The sequence below is a fragment of the Eumetopias jubatus genome, unplaced genomic scaffold, assembly GCF_037043125.1.
Source record: "Eumetopias jubatus isolate StellerSeaLion01/CBP00866 unplaced genomic scaffold, mEumJub1_p1.0 scaffold_9, whole genome shotgun sequence".
NCBI lineage: Eukaryota > Metazoa > Chordata > Mammalia > Carnivora > Otariidae > Eumetopias > Eumetopias jubatus.
In genome coordinates, this window is record NW_028274815.1 from 60,257,541 (window position 1) to 60,280,445 (window position 22,905).

At 35.5% G+C, this 22,905-nt stretch overlaps 1 protein-coding gene across 1 annotated transcript in view; it reads left to right on the plus strand.

The window, feature by feature from the left end:
* Positions 1 to 20,718, plus strand: part of XPO1 (exportin 1) — a 44,908-nt gene extending 24,190 nt beyond the window's left edge. Inside the window, exons 5-25 of the mRNA XM_028089694.2 lie at positions 2,673 to 2,734; positions 2,940 to 2,984; positions 4,234 to 4,415; positions 5,430 to 5,478; positions 5,558 to 5,677; positions 6,788 to 6,916; positions 7,809 to 7,967; positions 9,147 to 9,344; positions 10,285 to 10,423; positions 10,619 to 10,800; positions 10,886 to 11,042; positions 11,144 to 11,307; positions 12,258 to 12,392; positions 12,675 to 12,858; positions 13,383 to 13,489; positions 15,151 to 15,345; positions 16,753 to 16,921; positions 17,568 to 17,702; positions 17,786 to 17,945; positions 18,024 to 18,120; positions 19,751 to 20,718. Coding sequence (XP_027945495.1) covers positions 2,673 to 2,734; positions 2,940 to 2,984; positions 4,234 to 4,415; positions 5,430 to 5,478; positions 5,558 to 5,677; positions 6,788 to 6,916; positions 7,809 to 7,967; positions 9,147 to 9,344; positions 10,285 to 10,423; positions 10,619 to 10,800; positions 10,886 to 11,042; positions 11,144 to 11,307; positions 12,258 to 12,392; positions 12,675 to 12,858; positions 13,383 to 13,489; positions 15,151 to 15,345; positions 16,753 to 16,921; positions 17,568 to 17,702; positions 17,786 to 17,945; positions 18,024 to 18,120; positions 19,751 to 19,897 — 2,915 coding nt within the window. The 3' untranslated portion in view covers positions 19,898 to 20,718. The remainder of the gene's footprint in view (positions 1 to 2,672; positions 2,735 to 2,939; positions 2,985 to 4,233; positions 4,416 to 5,429; positions 5,479 to 5,557; positions 5,678 to 6,787; positions 6,917 to 7,808; positions 7,968 to 9,146; positions 9,345 to 10,284; positions 10,424 to 10,618; positions 10,801 to 10,885; positions 11,043 to 11,143; positions 11,308 to 12,257; positions 12,393 to 12,674; positions 12,859 to 13,382; positions 13,490 to 15,150; positions 15,346 to 16,752; positions 16,922 to 17,567; positions 17,703 to 17,785; positions 17,946 to 18,023; positions 18,121 to 19,750) is intronic.
* Positions 20,719 to 22,905: the final 2,187 nt, after the last annotated feature.

Genomic DNA, 22,905 nt, shown 5'->3' on the forward strand with positions numbered 1-22,905 from the left:
TATTGAGGACATGTGGGATTATTTGCCCTAAATAATTGGTATAATTTAGCTTGTTTTTAAAAATTGATGCGTAGTGGCTATTAATTTTAAGTGTTACAGAAGCACTCTTTTAAAAATAAATTTGAAAAAAAAATTTGATTCTCCTAATTGTTGCCCCTTTTTTACTGCCTTACTCAAACTAGACCTGATTTTGTGTCCACAGAGGCTCTTTTATTATTTTGAAATAATTTTATAGACTGTAAAAATGTTCCCCAAAAGATATAGAATGCACTTAACACCTTTTACCTTATTCTAATATTAACAACTTCTACAACCATAATAAAAGTATCAAAACCATAAAATGAACATATGGGCATTAATTCAGATTTCAAAAGTTTTCTCTCTAATATCCTTTTCTGTTTAACAGTTTAGTTGTGTCTTTTTAGTCTCCTAATCTATGACAGTTCTTAATCCCTGCTTAATAGGTCTTTGATACTTTTGATGAGTTCTGGTCAGTTATTTTGTAGAGTGTATCTCAATTTAGGTTTGTCTGCTTTCTCATGATAAGGCTGAGGTTCCATGGTTTTTGGCAAGATACCGCAGTGATGTGGTGTCTTCAGGCCACTAAGACATAGGGCACATAATGTCAGTACATTTAAGTATTTTTTATTAACGTAGGTTTTTTCCCCTCAGATGATCTTGGGAAGGTAATTTGAGACTACACTGGTATCTAATTTCTTCTGAAAGGTTTGCCCATTGTTTTTAGTGTTCATTGGTGGATCTTGTCTGCAATATTTAGTATTGTGGACTTTGCCTAGTAGAACTAACTTTTCAAAATGTAAATGACATAGTTTACATTAGGTGGTATGTAACAGTTAAATTTTTGGCACCTAGCAGTTTTTAGTGTTGCTTTAACTGTGACTATTGATACCACTTGACATTACATTTTCAGTTGATGAATAACCCTCATTATGTGACCTTATTGTGCTAATAAAGTTTTTCCACACTAAGGAAATTATTTTCATAATTAGTGTTTTTAAGTGTTTAGTTAGTTGGAATATGAAAGGAAATGGGCAGTTTTGCTTGAAATGCAAATGAATGGGAATAAATTTAATACTTCAGCACATGAAGATTATTAAGGTTTTACAGTCAAATCAGTACTTTATTACCTTCATGTTGGCTGTATTTCCTGCCTATTATTAAGGGTAAATCCCTTCTCCGTGAAAGCTTGAGTCCAGAGTCCCAGATTGGTTAGATAAGGCTTGGAGGACATAGTTCCAGAAAATCTTTAACTATATTTCCAGAGGTCTGAAAGAAGATCTTCATAGATCATTTGGTAGCAAAGCTAAATTAAATAAATATGAGAGTAGTCTTTATATAGTATGGAATAAGAATTTGGTTATTTAGGGATCCTACTTTTCAAGCCTATTGGTGGGTATGTTAATATAGGTGTACCATATAACTTTAAAACTTAAGGGGACCAGGGTGCCTGGGTGCCTCAGTCGGTTAAGCATCCAGCTCTTACTGTAAAAGATTGACTCATTTATGAGAGAAAGAGGACCCGTGCACCCACGTGAGTGGGAGGGACAGAGGGAGCGGGATAGAGAGTCTTAAGCAGACTTCTGCTCTGAGCCTGGAGCCTGACTCGGGGCGTGGAGCTCACTTCAGATTCTCTTTTCTTTGGGGCGCCTGGCCAGTCAGTTGGTTAAGCGTCTGCCTTCGGCTCAGGTCATGATCCTAGGGTCCCCACATTGCTCCTTGCTCCGTGGGGAGCCTGCTTCTCCCTCTGCCTGCCACTCCCTCTGTGCTCAGTGTCTCTCTGACAAATAAATAAAATCTTTTTTTTTTTTTTAAGATTTTATTTATTTGACAGAGAGAGTACAAGCAGGGGGAGAGGCAGAGGCAGAGGGAGAAGCAGGCTCCCAGCTGAGCAAGGAGCCTGTTGCGGGACTTGATCCCAGGAGCATGACCTGAGCCAAAGGCAGATGCTTAACCAACTGAGCCACCTAGGCGCCCCAAATAAAATCTTTAAAAAACAAAAAAAAGATTGTCTCTCTTCCTCTCCTTCTGGTGCGTGCGCCTGAGGCTTCCCCATCCCCACGTTAAATAAGTTAAGAATAGGTTGTACTATTAAAATATCCTTTAAATAACATTAGAAACCAAACTTTCTCCTTAACTGTTGTTCTGTATTGTAGTGTGGGACAAGTTAAAATCCTGTTTCCAGGATTACTTTAATGTTATAATTAAATTGGAAAAGGATAACAATATCTGATCTTGATTTAGAGATATTTTACATAAACTTATTTATGCTTATTACAAAATTACATCTTCAGGCGTTTTGTAGTTTTAACCCGTAAAAATGAGTTTATGTGTGTATTTAGTTAAATGAACAACATAGTCCCTTGTATTTTTTATTTAAAAAATTAGATGGTGTACTTAACTAGTATAGGATTAAAAAATATCTTAGAAGATAATTTGTGATTGTTGTCTGTATTTTGTAAAGTTAACAAAAATTAAAGTTTAAAGGAATAGTACACAAAAATGATTGGCATCATTCAAAAAATGCCAGTGTTGCCGCCGATGGGATTGGGGTTCATTATCAGACTTTACTTTCACCTTCACCTCCCCCGTTTTTTTTCTTACTGAAGATTTATTGGCATGCTATGAAAGTGTTGAATAATTTTTTTTAATAGGAATTAAAAAATACGTTGTTGGCCTCATTATCAAGACGTCATCTGACCCAACTTGTGTTGAGGTAAGACCATTTAAAGTGTGAGAATGTAAAATCATTTATATACTGAATCTTCAACTTAAATCTACTTACATCACAGACATAACAAACGTAAGCACAATCATTTACAGTAGATCTGTAATATTTCTCAGACGGATTTCTTTGCTTATATTCTTAGACTATACCTATGTTAGACTTTGTTTTAATCTAAACTTTTTTCTTTTCTTAGAAGGAAAAGGTGTATATTGGGAAATTAAATATGATTCTTGTTCAGGTAAGCTTTTACTTGATTCGTTGTTTTCCTTAAAAGAATTAAATGCTTCAATTAGGCTGATTACTAGAACAAAACATTCAGACCTACTTTATCAAATAACTAGACTAACATCTTGCAGTAATAAATTTTACAGTAACTGTAATAGTTAAGCTACTATTTAACATTTGAAATTGTAAATTTTCTGTGGCTCCAATATGGATCAGACATGTTACAATTTTCTCATTTGCCTGTTGACTGCGTATTTCCTTTCCACGTCATCTACATTTTAATTCATAAATCATCCCTTTGAATTCAGCATTCCTTACATTGATTTCTATACTTAGTCTGTTTTTCAAACTTTCTAAATAGTCTCACCTTCAAAATTTTTATATTTACATATTTTTTATGACAAAAATTGTCCTGGGAACATTAATTAGTATGTGAGAAAAAATTAGATTTTCCTATTTAATAAGTTATGAGAACATTTGGGTGTTCACTAAGTTACACTGGCTTTTATACTGAGGACATTTGTTAGCCTATCTTTGGGATGAGGGAGGAGTACAAAGAAATTAGTTACCTCTTACTAACAGGTACAGTTAGGGAATAATCTGGTTAGGAAAACCTGGTATACAAAATATATATACAAATACATAATGTATATATGTATGTAAATGTATACAAATATTACAGTACAGACTTGAAAGATGATTCCATCCCCAACTGTAATGCTGTCTCTCTTCCAAATTTATATGAACAAAAGCTGCTATATTTCAGGGCTCAGATTCCACCCAAAGAAAATGCCTCTCCCTGCCCATCACCTTTTTATTGCTTAGAGTTTTATCTTTGAGTCTACTTAGGATAATTTAAACATCTGTATCTGGCTAATGTTGATAGGCATGCACTTTAGAACAGCCTAGACCAAGGCTTAGTTGGTGGGTCATGCGACTCTTGATCTCCAGGGTGAGACCTCAAGACCCACATTAGGTGTGGAGATTACTTAAAATAAAATCTCTAATAAAAAACAGAAAAAAGAACCAGACTAGATCTATCATCTGGGATAACTGAGAGGAGTCCTGGGCATTTGAGGCCAAATACTTTATCTGTGTTACACTTTACCTAATTTATTCTATAGAGGATGGCACATTTACTCTCTTAATCAAGGGGGAGAAAATGAAAAGTGGGTGTATTTGCTCCTGCTTTTAGTATCACACAACTTTGAAGTTTGTTTTGCCATTGAGAAGTGAAATTAACATTTTTTATCTTATTTTAGATACTAAAACAAGAATGGCCAAAACACTGGCCAACTTTTATCAGTGACATTGTTGGAGCAAGTAGGACCAGTGAAAGTCTCTGTCAGAATAATATGGTGATTCTTAAACTCTTGAGTGAAGAAGTATTTGATTTCTCTAGTGGACAGATAACTCAAGTGAAAGCTAAGCATTTAAAAGACAGGCAAGTAATTATATTTTGCTTTAGAATTTTTAAGTTATTTCTGAGAAGATTTAAAGAAATTGGGAGGTTGATTATAATTTATTGAGAAACTGTGATCATTAATATGTTAAATTACTTGTATTTTAGTAGAAATTTAAATAGTCCTAGAGTGGACCTAATATTCTAAATCTGGAGGCTTGAAAAGTATGTGTGGTGATAAGGATAGGATGTCATAATTCATTGTCACAGCAAAATAACTATACATCTCATGCAAAAGGAATATAGGTCAGGCGTTCCCAGAAACCTTTGGGATCTGTTTTTAGATGGTGGCTACTTAAATATAAGTGAAGGAGGTGACTTGGGTCCAAATGTCAACTGAATTGTTACCAGGCCTGCGTCTTGGGAACATACCACTTTATTTTCTTTCCCTTAGGAATAAAAATTTGTTCTAATCATTAGGGCACAGCAGTATTTCACCTTTATATATTCAAACTAACTTCAGAATTTACAGTTTTGCCTCTGTTTCCGGGTATAAGCAGTTTATAGGATTTGGGACATATATATAAAATGCTGCCTCTCTTACTCTCTTAGTTTGAAGAGTTTTATTTCAACTATCTTGATTTAGAAGACAGTTGAAATAAAATTGATGGAAGCCACCTGGCTGGCTAAGTCAATAGAGCATGTGACTCTTAATCTTGGTGTCATGAGTTCAAGCCCCACTTTGTGGGTGGAGATTACTTTATAAAATCTTTTTTAAAAAGGTGGATTAAATTATTTCAAATTAGTAAGGATGACAAACCTGAAAGTGAAATTATATGCTCTTTAGAAACATTTTTTTATGGGTAAGCTTTGAAAGAGTGATATTACAGATAGCTTTAGCAACTTCGTAGCTTTTGATGAAGTTACTGATACTTGTGTTTAAAAAGAAGTGACTCAAGTTTTTAATGACTAAGATTGGTGAAATTTTTTTAATTTTGTTAGTATGTAAATACAGTATTTCTGTGTATCTTCTAAACTGATAACTTTTTTTTTTAGCATGTGCAATGAATTCTCCCAAATTTTTCAGCTGTGTCAGTTTGTGATGGTAAGTGCTTTTGATTTCATTTTTTTTAAAGTAACAATTATAGGAAGAGGATTATTTACAGATGTGTTGTTGTTAACAGGAAAATTCCCAAAATGCTCCACTTGTACATGCCACTTTGGAAACATTGCTCAGATTTCTTAATTGGATTCCACTGGGATATATTTTTGAGACCAAGTTAATCAGCACATTAATTTATAAGGTATAGTGTGTACATCTCAGTTCTTATCACTGGATAGTTGTATATATTATTAATTTGTAATGCTCTTAGCTATAGAAAAAGCATTATGCATTTGTAGGTATGACCAGTGTTGTTTCTAAGATGATTAACTACTCAGAAGAACTTTCCTTTAGTTTCAGCTAATAATTCTTTGAAATGGTGTCAAAAATCTCAGGAATTCCATGTGAACAACTGTTAAGGGATTTGATTTTAGGAATGTTTTTATAAAGTGGAAGATCTCAGTTTTTTCCTGCCCCCCCTTTTTTCTAAAGCAGTAGCATATAATACTTACATGAAGTCTTAATAATTGTTCATCCAGAGTTCACCAGTTACCAATTGGTTGTATTATCTTTGCAGATGCTTTCTTGGTAGATAGAAGGAATAAATTTGTATGCTTAATTGAGACTTACTATAACTTAACACTTGAGATTTTATAATTCAGGGCTTGATGAGGTAATATGAATAAATACGTGAATTTATAATATCAGAGATACTTTATTGGTAGACAATTTATAAAACTTTGCTATTGTTAGTGGTACTGCAAAGAAAACATTATTATTAAATAATACAACTTTTATATACATAGAGTAAGTATGGGGCCAGTGGGCATATCCATTTTTTTAAGGTTTTTGATGTTTAACCAAATTGCCATCCACAAATGGTATGCCGTTTTTATACCTTCTCAACAATAGAAAATGAAAGAGCCAGTTTTACCATACATTTGTTAACGTATTGCCCACCTCCTAAAATCCTAAGCAGTTTTAAATCTTGGGTCTTTATTAGACTACACATAAAACGTGATGTTCTTAAAAGTCATGTAATGGTTCCTGGGAAAGTTACCAAGCGACTTTCTTTTTAGATGTCTGAAGACACATCAGAGGAAGCACAGTTTGCTCCTAAAGCATTTACTGTCTATTGGGTGGAGAATGAAATTTCCTCAAAATCTATGTGCAGAACAGAATACCATCCATTTATTTGGTGTTTTCCCTCTTACGTTCCCTATTGTTAAAACCTTTATTTTTCTTAATTTTTAAGTAAAGTATTACATGCCATTTAATTTTATGCTTCCTTTTTTAAAAAATTTTATAATAGTTCCTGAATGTTCCAATGTTTCGAAATGTCTCTCTGAAGTGCCTCACTGAGATTGCTGGTGTGAGTGTAAGCCAATATGAGGAACAATTTGTAACGCTCTTTACACTGACAATGATGCAGCTCAAACAGGTAATACAACACTCTTAACAACTGACTAAACAATTTTAGTGTCTCAGAAAAAAAAAGTTGGGTTGGAGTTGAACCGTTTCGTTACAATGATTTATAACAAATGAACTAAAATGTGATTGTATGTTTATTACATAAAATCAGATCAGGTAGAAATTTTAGTGAACATTTTGAAAATTCTTTGAAATAAAGTTTCTAGGAGTATCATAGTAATTTCTTTACATAGAATTTAGAAGCTTGGCAACCTTGGGTTTTGATATTAGCTCTGCTTCTGACTTTGCATCTGAAATGAATTAGAAATGTCCATTTATAATCTTGATTTAGGTACATATGAAATAATATATTGAGAATGTTAACCATAATACTGCATTACAGTATGTGTTTGTGTTCCAATGAATTACTTGAGTTTTTTTGTTTTTAATAATACTAAGAAAGGAAAAGTCTGATACAGGGAAAAATTGAGAGAATTTGTAGAAATCTTACTCTTTGTAACATTTTAAAAACTCAAAAGCTGGAATACAAAAATACTATACTATAACAGACGAAGGATTTCTAGTGAAGAATAATCTGTTTTAAGTCTGTGGTTTATAATATTAGTAACAAGGTGACGAAATCTTAGTATTTAAAGGTAATACCTTGGGGCACCTGGGTGGCTCAATCGTTAAGCGTCTGTCTTCGGCTGGGCTCATGATCCTGGGGTCCTGGGATCGAGCCCCACATCGGGCTTCCCTGCTCAGTGGGAAGCCTGCTTCTCCCTCTCCCTCTGCCCCTGCTTGTGTTCCCTCTCTCGCTGTCTCTCTTCTCTGTCAAATAAATAAAATCTTTTTTAAAAATAAAGGTAATAGCTTTTGTTGGTTTTAGAATGCAGACTAATGGTCCATATTTAAATTTGTAGATGCTTCCTTTAAATACCAATATTCGACTTGCATACTCAAATGGAAAAGATGATGAACAGAACTTTATTCAAAATCTCAGTTTGTTTCTCTGCACCTTTCTAAAGGAACATGGTCAACTTATAGAGAAAAGGTTAAATCTCAGGGAAACACTTATGGAGGTAGGCTTTGTGGACCCTTTGGCTTCTGAAATTCTTTTATATAATGAAAGCTTTTTTTTTAAAATGCCTTTGTTCTAAAATGTCTACCTTTTATTTAAACGTCTGTACCTTTGGGGCTCCTGGCTGGCTCAGTCCGTTAAGCATGTACCTTTTTGGCAGGCTCATGTCGTGATCTCTGTCCATCAGGCTCCCCGCTCAGTGGGGAATCTGCTTCTCCCTCTGTTCCTCCCCTCCATTCATGCTTGCGCTCGTGCATGTGCGTACTCTCTCTCTGAGATAAATCTTTTTTAAAAAAATAAAATGTACCTTTGACATCTTCTTACCTATTGTCAGTGCATAAAAATGTTCATTCTGAATTACAAGCCGAATTTGATTATGTGATTGTGTGTTCTGCATAATGCCAGATCAATAATTGATAATCAAAATTAAATTCCTCAAGGGTATTCAGACATTTCTGAGATGAAAAGTCTAAGATGTTATTTTAAAACTAAGGTATAATGCATATAACATAAAACTATCTTAAAGTGTACAATTTCAGTGACATGCACAGTATTGTCAACTGTCATCTATTCTAAAACATTTTCATTCACCTACAAGGAATAATGTACCCATTAAAATAGTCCCTCATTCTGCTCTCCCCCAGCCTCTAGCCAACCACTAATTTGCTCTATGGATTTTATCTATTCTGAACCTTTCATATAAATGACTTCTCATATATGGTCTTTTGTAATTAGCGTCTTTCACTTAGCATGTTTTCAAGGTTCTTTCATGTTGTAGCATGTACCATTATTTCATCTCTTCTTACAGCTGAATAACAGTCCATTGTATGGTTACATATTTTGTATGCCCAATCATGAGTCGATGGACATATGGATTGTTTACACCTTTTGAATATTGGTAACAAATGTCCTTTAATGTCCATCCATTCCTTTTTAGGGAACTTAATTGACATACATACTGGCCAACGACTACATAAAGTTTTTAAATGTTCTAGGAGATGTCTGAAGAAAGCACAATTTGCCGTTGAGAATTTTAAGTCTATTAGATGAATACTCAAACCTCAGAGTTGTGTAAAATGAAACATGGGTTTTTATCCTATTAACGTAACAAGTGGAAGGCAATTTGTGGTAGGATACTAATGTCTAAGGATTATTTTAATACTGTTTGTCTTCTTTGTAGGCCCTTCATTATATGTTGTTGGTATCAGAAGTGGAGGAAACTGAAATCTTTAAAATTTGTCTTGAGTACTGGAATCATTTGGCAGCTGAACTCTATAGAGAGAGCCCATTCTCAACATCTGCTTCTCCATTGCTCTCTGGAAGTCAACATTTTGATGTTCCTCCCAGGAGACAGCTGTATTTGCCCGTGTTATCCAAGGTAATAATAAAGTAGGTGGTTGACTGCTGTGTCTGTTCCTTGCTGTGATTTTGAAGATGAAATGCAAGTAGTGGGTTTTATTTTTATTTTATTTCGGCTTTTATAATCTATCCAAATAAAAGAGCTACAAAAAGAGAATCCAGCAACTTCTCCATTTTATGTTCAAAGCTAGAAGATTGAAAAGGATTGGTTTAAGAACTATGGTTCTCAGGACACCTGGGTGTTCAGTCGGTTAAGTGTGTGCCTTCGGCTCAGTCATGATCCTAGGGTCCTGGGATCAAGTCCCACATCAGTCCTATATCGGGCTCCTTGCTCGGCAGGGGAGTCTGCTTCTCCCCCTGCCTGCCACTCCCCCTGCTTGTGCATGCACACTTTTTCTCTATAACAAATAATAAAAATCTTTAAAAAAAAAAATGAACTATGGTTCTCAAAAGTGTGTCCATAGAAGTAGACTGCATCAGCACTTCCAGTGAGTTTGTTAGAAATGCAGATTAAGAGATCACCTACCAATCTGCTGAGTCAGTCTCTGGATGAGACACAGAAAACTTAGTTTATTCATGATATAAAGAACATTTGAAAACAATTGTAGAATTACTTTTTTTTAAGATTTTATTTATTTATTACAGAAAGTGAGCACAAGTGGTGGGGAGGGGCAGAGGAAGAGGGGGAGAGACTCCCTGATGAGCAGAGAGCCTGATGCAGGCTCATTGATCCCAGGACCCTAGGATTAAGACCTGAGCTGAAGGCAGACACTTAACAGACTGAGCCATCCAGGCACCCCTTGAATTACATTTTTAAAATGTTTATATTCTTTTATATTGTGGGAACAATTATGGGGGTATGTTGGTCTAAAGTGTGAAGTGCTTGATCTTAATTTTTCTACATTTGATGTGGCTGATTTCAAAAATGTAATAGATTTTTCTTGTTTATTGTTGAGTAGGTCCGTTTATTGATGGTTAGTCGTATGGCTAAACCAGAGGAAGTATTGGTTGTAGAAAATGATCAAGGAGAAGTTGTAAGAGAATTCATGAAGGATACAGATTCCATTAATTTGTATAAGAATATGAGAGAAACATTAGGTGAGTCAATAAATACTGTCAATTTTATCTTTGTAATTCTCTTCTGGGATGGAAATACTTTTTAAAGAAATATGTTATACTTTTCTGAATCTGTTAATAACCACCTTTATTAATGTGCTGTTACTTCTTAACTAAATATTTTTGATTGTAGAGTGTTGTATTTGAACTTTTGGAACTTTTTCCCTTCCTTTGTAGTTTATCTTACTCATCTGGATTATGTAGATACAGAAAGAATAATGACTGAGAAGCTTCACAATCAAGTGAATGGTACAGAGTGGTCATGGAAAAATTTGAATACATTGTGTTGGGCAATAGGCTCCATTAGTGGAGCAATGCATGAAGAGGATGAAAAACGTTTTCTGGTTACTGTTATAAAGGTATGCAAGTGATACATATGCACTGGAACTGTTAGGTAACTATATTGTATTATTATAAATGACTGAAATTGCTCTCATTTTACAGGATCTATTAGGATTATGTGAACAGAAAAGAGGCAAAGATAATAAAGCTATTATTGCATCAAATATCATGTACATAGTAGGTCAATATCCAAGGTTTTTAAGAGCTCACTGGAAGTTTTTGAAGACTGTAGTTAACAAGTTGTTTGAATTCATGCATGGTAAATCCTCTTTAATATATATTATTTAGCTATTTATACTTACTGAACAAAAACCAAAATTTTTCTTAAAAATTTTTTGAAAATTCTTTTTGTTTCATTAGAGACCCATGATGGAGTCCAAGACATGGCTTGTGATACTTTCATTAAAATAGCTCAGAAATGCCGCAGGCATTTTGTTCAGGTTCAGGTTGGAGAAGTAATGCCATTTATTGATGAAATTTTGAACAATATCAACACTATAATTTGTGATCTTCAGCCTCAACAGGTATGTAGAGCACTGAGCATATTTTTTTTAAGAAAGTGAATAGTATTGGGGCTCCTGAGTGGCTCAGTCTGTTGAGTGTCCAACTCTTGATTTTTTTCCTAGGTCATGTTCTCTGGGTCATGAAATTGAGCTCCACACTGAGTGTGGAGCCTGCTTAAGATTCTCCCCACCCCCCACCCCCGGGGCACCTGGGTGGCTCAGTCCTTAGGCGTCTGCCTTCTGCTCAGGTCATGATCCCAGGTCTTGGGATCTAGCCCCGCATCGGGCTCCCTGCTGTGCAGGAAGCCTGCTTTTCGCTCTCACACTCCCCTGCTGTGTTCCCTCTCTCGCTGTGTCTCTCTCTGTCAAATAAATAAATAAAATCTTAAAAAAAAAAAAAAAGATTCTCTTCCCCCCCCAAAAAAAGTGATTAATTTTTTTTTTTAAGGTTTATTTATTTGACAGAACGCACATGGGGCATGGGGGGGCTTGATCTCAGGACCAAGAGACCATGACCGAAGCCGAAACCAAGAATCATATGCTTAACTGAGCCACCCAGGAGCCCCGTGACTAGTATTTTACCCAGAATTCATGAATGGCAATAGAAAGAGTGCCACCGTTGGACTCAGTACACGTGTCTCTGTGGCTAAATTTTTTTTTTTTTTTTATTCCAGGATAGTTAACATACAGTGTTAAATTAGATTTGGGTTTATAATATAGTGATTCAACAGTTCCATACGTCACCCAATGCACTACTTAATCCCCATCATCTATTTACCCCCCCCCCCCCACTGAAGTGGTTAAATTTTCATAGTGGGGCAAAAATTTACGCAGAAGTTTGTCAGGCTATTTTCCTACCTAATGTAAGTTACTTCTCAGACTCACAAAACAAGTTCTAATACATATGTGAATTGCTTGTGTGTAGTTTTCCTTATAATGCATAAAAGTAAAATGTCTGCTTTTTTACATAGGTACATACATTTTATGAAGCTGTGGGGTACATGATTGGTGCACAAACAGACCAAACAGTACAAGAACACTTGATAGAAAAATATATGCTACTCCCTAATCAGGTTTGGGATAGCATAATCCAGCAGGCAACCAAAGTAAGTTTTATTACTTTTTCTCAAAGTTCTAATGGAATTCAAGATGACAATGTTTACAAAAGTAGCAGATATTATATTGTAATTTTATTTTGTTTTGCTGGTATATTGGGACTGTTACTCTATTCTTAGTTGTACCTATAGGTAATAAAGATTTCTTCGTTTTACTATTTTGGATTATAAATGTGATGGTGGTTTGGAGAAGGTGTGGTAGTGTTTTTTGCTTTAGTAATTACAAAGATAATTTTCATGTGATAAATGAAATTTGTTATTTGTCCTTCACAGAATGTGGATATACTTAAAGATCCTGAAACAGTTAAGCAGCTCGGTAGTATATTGAAAACAAATGTTAGAGCCTGCAAAGCTGTCGGACATCCCTTTGTAATTCAGCTTGGGAGAATTTATTTAGATATGCTTAATGTATACAAGTGCCTCAGTGAGAATATTTCAGCAGCTATCCAAGCTAATGGTAAGCGATTCTGAATTTTTGTGGAATGGTGAATAGCAAGTCAGTTCTACATTCACAGTCTTAGTGTAAGCATTCATTTCTCACAGATTTAAGTTAACCCTCCCAATGTCCCAAATGGACCCTAGACAATTTTTTTCTTTTTAAAGATTTATTTGACAGAGAGAGACACAGCAAGAGAGGGAACACAAGCAGGGGAAGTGGGAGAGGGAGAAGCAGGCTTCCCGCTGAGCAGGGAGCCCGATGCGGGGCTCGATCCCAGGACCCTGGGATCATGACCTGAGCTGAAGGCAGATGCTTAACAACTGAGCCACCCAGGCGCCCCCCCCAGACAATTATTTTTAATGAGTTGCATACACTTTTCCCTTGTAAAATTAGTCTTTGTTTATTTTCCCAGTACATTCATCTGTGTGTCCTTGTCTTTATGTTTTTGAGTGGTAAATGAGATCTGTTATATCTAAAGTATATGTAACTACCAATGTAGAATTTTAGTTGTCAAGTGGATTTCACTGGCTTGTATTTTTTAGGTGAGATGGTTACAAAGCAACCATTGATTAGAAGTATGCGAACAGTAAAAAGGGAAACTTTAAAGTTAATATCTGGTTGGGTGAGCCGGTCCAATGATCCACAGATGGTATGTGAAACGTTATGCTTTTTAAGTTGATGCTGTATTCTCTGATAATAAGCATATAGCTCATTTAAAGGTAATTTCAGTGGATGGATATGTTTGGCATTATTTTACAGTGTCCTTTTTTTAGAGTCCTTGAATACTTGAAAATACTATCATACACACCATCTTCCTAAGAAATTACTGTTAGTGGGGGACAATAGTGATATGTAACACGGTAGCTTGAGTCATTTTTCCCCCCTATGGATAATAGATACATTCCAATGAAATTTTTTGTTTCTTCATGAGTCTTCAGAGCAGTTTTACAAAGCTGTCATTAGTTTGCCTCTGCAGTGAAAGTAAGGGCTTTCCCAGTGGAAGTTTTAAAAGTCTGTTTTACTCTTCTTTTATTTTTAAATAATTTCCAGAAAGGAAAATGATTTTCACAAACTAAACCAGGCTCCATATATGCCTCAACTTGGGAAAATGTGTCAGTATTTTTTTGAAGTTTGTATTTTTAATTTATTCTACCATTTCATTCTCTTGATCCTTAGAATATTACAAAGAATCCTGTCACGTTAATCTTTGCTGTAAGCAAATAGTGGCTGACAAGTGTGCTGTTTGATAATTTTGAAATTTCAGTATTGTTCCTACAGATGAGATACTTTTCAGGGAACTTGTTCAGAAACCAGTTGTGGAGTTTTCAACATATCAAATATTGAAAGGTTTTGAACACCTGTGTTATGAGATCAGAACTATATTTAAAATTTGAAAGGAGAAGATAAGATGAATTAAAGGAATTGTGAAGTTCGTAATTTACAATAGCTTGGGCAAATTTTAGGAGTATCAGTGATAATAATAACAAGGAGAGGGTATCATTTTACAACCAAGATTTGTATTGAGGGTTGGGGCAGTGAATTAAAAAATAACTCAAAAACATACTTATGATCCAGTTTGTGGGGGAAACAATTACTGCATTCTTAAGAGTAAAATGAGAAACAGTTCTGGTCTAACAGAACAAGTGAGTTATCTGAAAAATAATGTGCTTATCCTTAAAATTTTACTAGGCCTATTTTGTATAGTAGGACACTACTGACACTGTTAACTTCAGTAATAAGAAACATTATTTGTATTTATTGTCCATGTCTTAATAATGAACCTTTTAAAAGCATGTAAGTTATACTTTAATATGACCCTGTTTATTGATACTCATGGAAACTCAAGGTTTTTCTGGTACAATTTCAATTCCATTTTATTTTGTTAAAGTACTTATCAGGTAGCATTCATTAAGTTTAAAAAAATAATAATTGAATGGGTGTCCACTTTGTATTAGGTATGAGCTGCTTGGTTTTTATTATAGATACTATTCATTGACAGAATTGATATAGTATTAGTTAGGACTTTTCATTCCTTTAGGTAAGTTATCCCACATACAGTAACCCTAGAATCCTGGTCCTGCCACAGTAACTTGGAGCTGGTCACTTGATTTTGGGCCTCAGTTACCTTAGTAATTACAGATTTGAATTCCGAACATGTCTGTGGCTCTTCTCAGCCTATTATGATTTCTTGGTTTCCTTTGGTAAAAAGTTGCAATAGATATGCAACCTAAATCTCAATACAACACTGATCTAGCTGTTTATAATGGTTAGCAAGTGTATAGAATAAAAAAAGTTTTTTTTTTTTAATAGGTAGCTGAAAATTTTGTTCCTCCTCTATTGGATGCAGTTCTCATTGATTATCAGAGAAATGTCCCAGCTGCTAGAGAACCAGAAGTGCTTAGTACTATGGCTATTATTGTCAACAAGTTAGGAGGACATATAACAGCTGAAATACCTCAAATATTTGATGCTGTTTTTGAATGCACATTGAATATGATAAATAAGGTATGTGGTTTACATTTCAATTATGGGAAATTCTGCAGTATATATCCTTTAAGTCTTAAAAGCATAAATGATAGCTATGAGATTAACAGAAGTTTTAAGCTTGGAGTTTAAATATTTGAACTTCAAGAACAGAAATATTTACCTTTTTTTAAGATTTTATTTATTTTAGAAAGTGCACAAGCTGGAGTCGGGGGAGGGGCAGAGGTTGAGGGAGAAGCAGACTCCCTGCTGAGCAGAGAGCCCAACTTGGGCTCGATTCCAGGAACCTAAACTGAGCCAGACACTAAACCTACTGAGCCACCCAGGCACCTTGGAAATACTTATTTTTTAAAAAATGGGTGGCTCAGTCAGTTGAGCGTCTTGACTCTTGGTAGTCTTGATCTCCGGGTTGTGCAATAAAGCCCCAAGTCCAGGCTTTGAGTTCAGTGGGGAGTCTGCTTGAAGATTCTCTCCGTCTGCCCCCCCTCACGTGCACTCTGCCCTCCTCAAGCAAATCTTTAAAAAAATTAAAGATCTCAACAACAAAATAGTAAATTTGATAGATTGTAACATTCAAATAGCAGCTAACATTTAGTGAAAAGTTGCTGCATTTTAAACGTTAAGAATTTAGTGATACTGCATTGCCTGGGTGGCTCAATCGTTAAACCCCTGCCTTCGGCTAGGGTCATGATCCCACTGTCTTGGGATCAAGCCCTGCGTCAGGGCTCTCTGCTTTACAGGGAGCAGAGAGCCTTCTCCCTCTCCGTCTGCCACTCCACTGCTTGTGCTCTCTCTCCCTGCCAAATAGATAAACAAAATCTTAAAAAAAAAAAAAAAAATTTGTGATACTAATTTCTTTAAATGGTGCATTTTAAGTTATAAAAGTCTATTATATGGGGCACCTGGCTGGCTGAGCATGTGACTCGATCTCAGGGTTTTAAGTTTGAGCCCCACGTTGGGTGTAGAAATAACTTAAAATCTTAAAAAGTATATATATACTATGTGCTTAAAAGAAATGGGAAAATATATTAACCAAGAAGGGAAAATGCAGATAAACGTGTACAAGTTATTCAGTAGCTAAAAAATTTTCGGCTCTGTATTCGTGATCTTGAAGTCACCGTCGTAACATGGTAGTAATAGTCTCAGAGTAACTAGAAAATGTGATGTTCTTTATGTGGGTTTTGATGAATTCTCTTTGTAATGTGATCTTGTGTTCATTTTAGTAATTCATTTGTGTAATAAATGGTAATTTCATTTTCCATGGGAGGCAAATTATATTGTCTTCGGGTTTCCAGTCATGAGGCCATACACCTTATGGGGCCCACTAACAACTCCAAATCTTTATACTAAATTAGGGTTTACTTTAACCTCTTATTTAACATAATTAAGGTATTGAAACATTACTTTGTTCTCACCGTTTGTTTTTAGGACTTTGAAGAATATCCTGAACACAGAACGAACTTTTTCTTACTACTTCAGGCTGTCAATTCTCATTGTTTCCCAGCATTCCTGGCTATACCACCTGCACAATTTAAACTTGTTTTGGATTCCATTATTTGGGCTTTCAAACATACTATGAGGAATGTTGCAGATACAGGTAAATACACATGTCCTTTTATTCGTTTGCCCTACCAATCCACAGGCTCTTAGAGATAGATCTGTAGGTATAATTAGGTAGATAACATTTGTTATCAGGGTTTTGTTGGAGTGCATCACTCGCATATGTAGGCCTAAGTAAATTCTAAAAGGAGTTGAGTCCTCTGTTCCATAGTTGAGCCCACCAGCAGGATTGAGTTACAGGGAGATGGGCGTAAAACACTTCACATCCTCACCACTGTCTCCTTTTCCCTGTCTGCTCTTCCTCAGTGCCAGTGAGGGTCAAAATAAGGATAAAACACAACATCTTCAGCAAGAGAGATTTTTATTTAGTTTGTTTTTACATAAAATTCGGTTTGTGTAACAGATACGTACTTGGTAATGCTGTTTTTAAAGTTGATTTGGAGAGAATTGACAACCTTCAGAAGTAGTGGAAAGTTGGTAATAATTATTACTTGTAGTCTTTAACTAATCAGGCATTGATGGTATTTGAACTCCCATTACTCAAGATAACTTAGGCAAATAATTGTTAGTCATTAGCGGAAAGGTGGGTAAGAATGGCCTTTTGAATCAGAATAGTTGAAGAGTGGAAATTCTATATGAATGTTAGCAGTCTGTAATAACTGTTGGTGTTCTGTACATTTTAGGCTTACAAATACTTTTTACACTCTTACAAAATGTTGCACAAGAAGAAGCTGCAGCTCAGAGTTTCTATCAAACTTATTTTTGTGATATTCTTCAGCATATCTTTTCTGTTGTGACAGACACCTCACATACTGCTGGTAAGAATTTATAGCCATGAGAATGTTAAGTGTTCCAGTTGTTTATTACCTGTTGGAGGTAATAATGTTCTTTTTATCAACAGGTTTGACAATGCATGCGTCAATACTTGCATATATGTTTAATTTGGTTGAAGAAGGAAAAATAAGTACACCGTTAAATCCTGGAAATCCAGTTAACAACCAAATGTTCATTCAGGAATATGTGGCAAATCTCCTTAAATCTGCATTCCCTCATCTTCAAGAGTAAATACGCTTTTTATTACGCATACATTTTTCAGTTAAAAAATAGTGATTATTTAATTGTTGTGTTTTGATTTACAGTGCTCAAGTAAAGCTCTTTGTGACAGGGCTTTTCAGCTTAAATCAGGATATTCCTGCTTTCAAGGAGCATCTTAGGGATTTCCTAGTACAAATAAAGGTATGTGTTTTGTTTGTATTTGGAGACATAGTAAAACTAGATATGATTTAGTTACATTGTAGAATTAACCACTTTTTTGGTAAAGCAAAATGAATGATATTCAGGTTTACTAGTCCGAGACTGATTCAGAGTGAAAAACTAAATTGTAGTTGAGAACAGGATGGATTTGAAATGTTTTTGGAAACTTGTTATTTTAGATGATATAAATGTCTTGGAATATTGTGATTACATCCTACAGCTGATTTTTTTTTTTTAATTGTGGAATATGGGGGGCGCCTGGGTGGCTCAGTTGGTTAAGCGACTGCCTTCGGCTCAGGTCATGACCCTGGAGTCCCAGGATCAAGTCCCACATCAGGCTCCCTGCTCAGCGAGGAGCCTGCTTCTCCCTCTAACCCTCCCACCTCTCATGTACTCTCTCTCTCATTCTCGCTCTCTCAAATAAATAAATCTTAAAAAAAAAAAAAAGTGAAATATGGGGAAAGAAACACTGGTAGACCCTTTGGGGATTTCATACCCATTTTGTTAGTAAGGAATCCATTTTAGGGAAATCAGACAAATTAGCAGATAATCAACCTGTTACAACTGCTGTTACACAATGCTTCATTTAAATTTATTATGGGAAGAGGGATTCATCTTCCATTATTTTCTTTTAAAGAAATTTAAAAGTAGGGACGGCTGGGTGGCTCAGTTGGTTAAGCGTCTGCCTTCGGCTCAGGGCATGATCCCAGAGTCCTGGGATCGAGTCCTGAATCGGACTCCTTGCTCGGCAGGGAACCTGCTGCTCCCCCTGCTTGTGTTCGCTCACTCTCTCTCTTTCTCTGACAAATAAAATGTTAAAAAAAAAAAAAAAAAGCTAAAAGTAACATAACATCTAGAAGTGGTTGATGGATTGTCTTAACCTGACTTAAATAAGAATTGGTCACATGAAATAATCAAATTTTTTCCTCCAAGATACAAATAAGGTTTTTTTCGATTGTAAATAATATTAGCTAAGTTGTAAGGTGGAGAATGAAAATTACCTGAAACAGCTATAAAGTCAATCACAATGTAGCTAAACTTTATCATTAATCGTAGGAGAAACAGCTTTTTAAATTGCCTGGTTTGTGAAGTGTATTTTATATATATATGACGTCACACTATGCCTCTTTTAATAACCTTTTTATCCTCAACTACTAACACTTTTGGTTTTAATTCAGCTATACAGAATTGTATCAATATACTATAAGTTAGGGATACCTGGGTGGCTCAGTCAGTTAAGTATCTGACCCTTCATCAGGTCATGATCTCCAGGTCCTGGGATCAAGCCCCATGTGGTGTCAGGCTCTGCACTCAGCACAGAGTCCGCTTGTTCTTCTCCCTCTGCTCCTCCCCCCTGTGCGTGCCAGCACGTGCTTTCTCTCTCTAATACCTATAATCTTTAAATACATTCACACGCGCTTGCACGCGCGCACACACACACACTATAATTAAACCCAACCAGTTGAAGGATAGATTTTTATCATTGTGTAAACAAAACAGGGAGGTGCTTGTCTATCCTTTTTACATGGGTTTTTTTTTTTGTCCCCCCCAAAGGTCATTTTCCAAAATTGGAATTTACTATGTTAACACTTCAACTGTCTTGTTTTCACAGGAGTTTGCAGGTGAAGATACATCTGATCTGTTTTTGGAAGAAAGAGAAACAGCCCTTCGACAGGCTCAGGAAGAGAAACATAAACTTCAAATGTCTGTCCCTGGCATCCTTAATCCACATGAAATTCCAGAAGAAATGTGTGATTAAAATCGGAAGTCATGCTGGGTTTTTTTGTTATTGTTGTTGGGTTCCCCACCCCCACCCCCCGCAACTCTTGTTAGCAGAAGAAAACAGCATCTGGATATTTGTCGACCAAAATGATGCCAATTTGTAAATTAAAATGTCACCTAGTGGCCCTTTTTCTTATGTGTTTTTTGTATAAGAAATTTTCTGTGAAATACCCTTCCATTGTTTAAGCTTTTGTTTTGGTCATCTTTATTTAGTTTGCATGAAGTTTAAAATTAAGGCATTTTTAAAAATTTTACTTCATGCCCATTTTGTGACTGGGACGGGGGGAGGAGGCAAATTCAATTTGAACATATACCTGTAAATTCTAATGCAAAATTACACAGTTTTCCTGTAAACAATACAATTTTTAATTAGGGAGCATTTTCTTTCTAGCCTGTATTTCAGTCTAGAAGAAAAGGTAATGAGTAAAACAAATTGCGTTGTTAAGAGGATTCTAGTGCTGCATTGTCTAAAGTTAGCACCTCTTGGACTGAATCGTTTGTCTAGACTACATGTATTACGAGTCTGTATGGCAAGTTTGCAGCAAGATCATGTGCATATCATCCCATTGTAAAGCGACTTCAAAAAATATGGGAACACAGTTAGTTATTTTTACACAGTTCTTTTTGTTTGTGTGTGTGTGCTGTCGCTTGTCGACAACAGCTTTTTGTTTTCCTCAATGAGGAGTGTTGCTCATTTGTGAGCCTTCATTAACTCGAAGTGAAATGGTTAAAAATATTTATCCTGTTAGAATAGGCTGCATCTTTTTAACAACTCATTAAAAAACAAACAAAACAAAACTCTGGCTTTTGAGATGACTTATACTAATTTACATTGTTTACCAAGCTGTAGTGCTTTAAGAACACTACTTAAAAAGCAAAATAAACTTGGTTTACATTTATTTTCCTTTATTGGCTCAAAATTATTCCTACATTAATGAAAGTGATTATATATGTGTTTTAAGTATTAGGTAACATTTTTTAAGTGAAGTTGGGCACTGTTGATTTACAAATATACCCTCTGGGGTTATCGGGAGTGCAGGCACAGTTGGATTAATCGAACATGCTCCAGATGTTACCTTCTGTTCCCAAGAAACATCCCTTTTGTGACAGCTTGACGTGCTTTTATCTTTATTTGCAGTTAAAAAGCGTCTTCTCTTGGTCCCTGGATAGGAGTTACGTATAACAGATTAAAAGAGAATGAGAAAACCCAGGTGTAAGAAGCTACTTCAGATAGTCTCAATTAATTGTATTTTTGTCAAATATAACCCTTAGAAAGTTGCCTTATCCCTTTAGGAAAGGTAGGAGGAAGGGGGAAAATGTGTAGATGTCCTATAAAATATGAAAAGGGGTAGAACTAAGGGAGTAGAAAAAGGAAACTAGCTTGAGTGAGCCTGTTTCTAGAGGATTGAATCTAACCAATAAGCCTACACTAAAACCTAAGCATTTGAAGTGCCTCATGTTCATGCAGTCAGCAATTTTGTATAATTGCTGTACTTTTGTAACTTTGTAGGCTTTGACAAAACTATTACTTCAGTAGAATATAATCCTGTGTGAAACTTTTTTCTAGGACAGTAAATGTAAGAGTTTAAATGTATTCAAAGAGCATTGGAAAACTCTTTTTCAAACTTTAGCTTTGTTAAAATCTTTGATTTCTTATTATTACTTGTTTTGGCCTAAAAACCCCTTTTACGAGGTTTTCTTGGATCAGCCAGCCAAAAGTTTAGGTTCAGATTGGTCTATTTTGAATTAGCTGTGAAATGCATATTGTTAGTTTTGAGTTGCTGTCACCATTTCTGTCAATGATGATACACAATTTTCTTATCTTCTAGCACATCCACTCTACCCCCTGCTTTCTTGGTATGTTCTAGATGTTGCAAGAAAACAAGTCTTGGCTTGGAAACCAGGATAGTCTGCTTTGAATTTAGAAATGATTGGCAACTGGGATTCAGCCACTGCCGAGAGTAAATTTACTTTTTTTTTTCCTTTTTACTTTGTGTACAGGCTTCAGGACAATGTCACAAAAACTGATAATTGTTCCTCAATATATATTATTCATTTGTTTTAATTGAATCCCTATGTTTTAACTGGGTACTTAAGCCTCCTAGCTGACCTTTCCCAACCACCCTTGCAACCAGGTTGAAGTCTTGTGACTGGAATGAAAGCAGAAGTGATGATAAACCTCTGAATAATACCTTTAAAGGAAAGGGACATGAATATGATGGTAAGAGCTCGAGATTTTAGATCGTGAAATGGAAGATAATGGATTAGAACACTTTTCCTCCCGTTTCCCCTTCTGACTTGTTACTGTCATGTACTTTAATTATACAATTTATTATTTTACAATATATACAATTTTATAAATTTTGAACTTCACAAGACATTAAATTACCTTGAATAAAATTATAGCTATAGCTTTAAAGAATCATTTCTTCAATGTTTACATAAGCTAAACACATTCAAGGAAAATAACAGAAATGAACTGAATTAGAAACTTCAAACTCAGGTTTCTTTACACAGAGTTCTCATCAGAGGTATGTTCTATCCCATAGTTCACTCCCTTGTATAAAGCTTGTGGGACTTCAGCAAAGAGGAGATTGACCAAAACCAGAGAAAGCAATAGTGATAGCAAATTAAATCTTCGGTGGGCATTTCTTGCTTAATTGTACATTGATCATATTTGGGTCACCCTCAGGGTATTTAACAACAGAGTACACTGGTAACTGGCCATTTCACATGTTTGGCATAGTGCTTTTTAACTCTTGGGAACAAGTCAGTCTCTAAATTCTTACAAGTTGGGAGGAGAACTGGAATTACCTTGCATAGTTAAGTGGGTCTGAATCCTGGTCCAGGCACTCATTCAATAGGGAATCTTGGGTAAGGCATTTGAACTTACTTGAAAAATGGGATCACAAAGCTAAGTCCCGTTGATGGTTGTGAGAATTTACATACAAACATGAAAATATGCCTGACACCATACCTAACTCT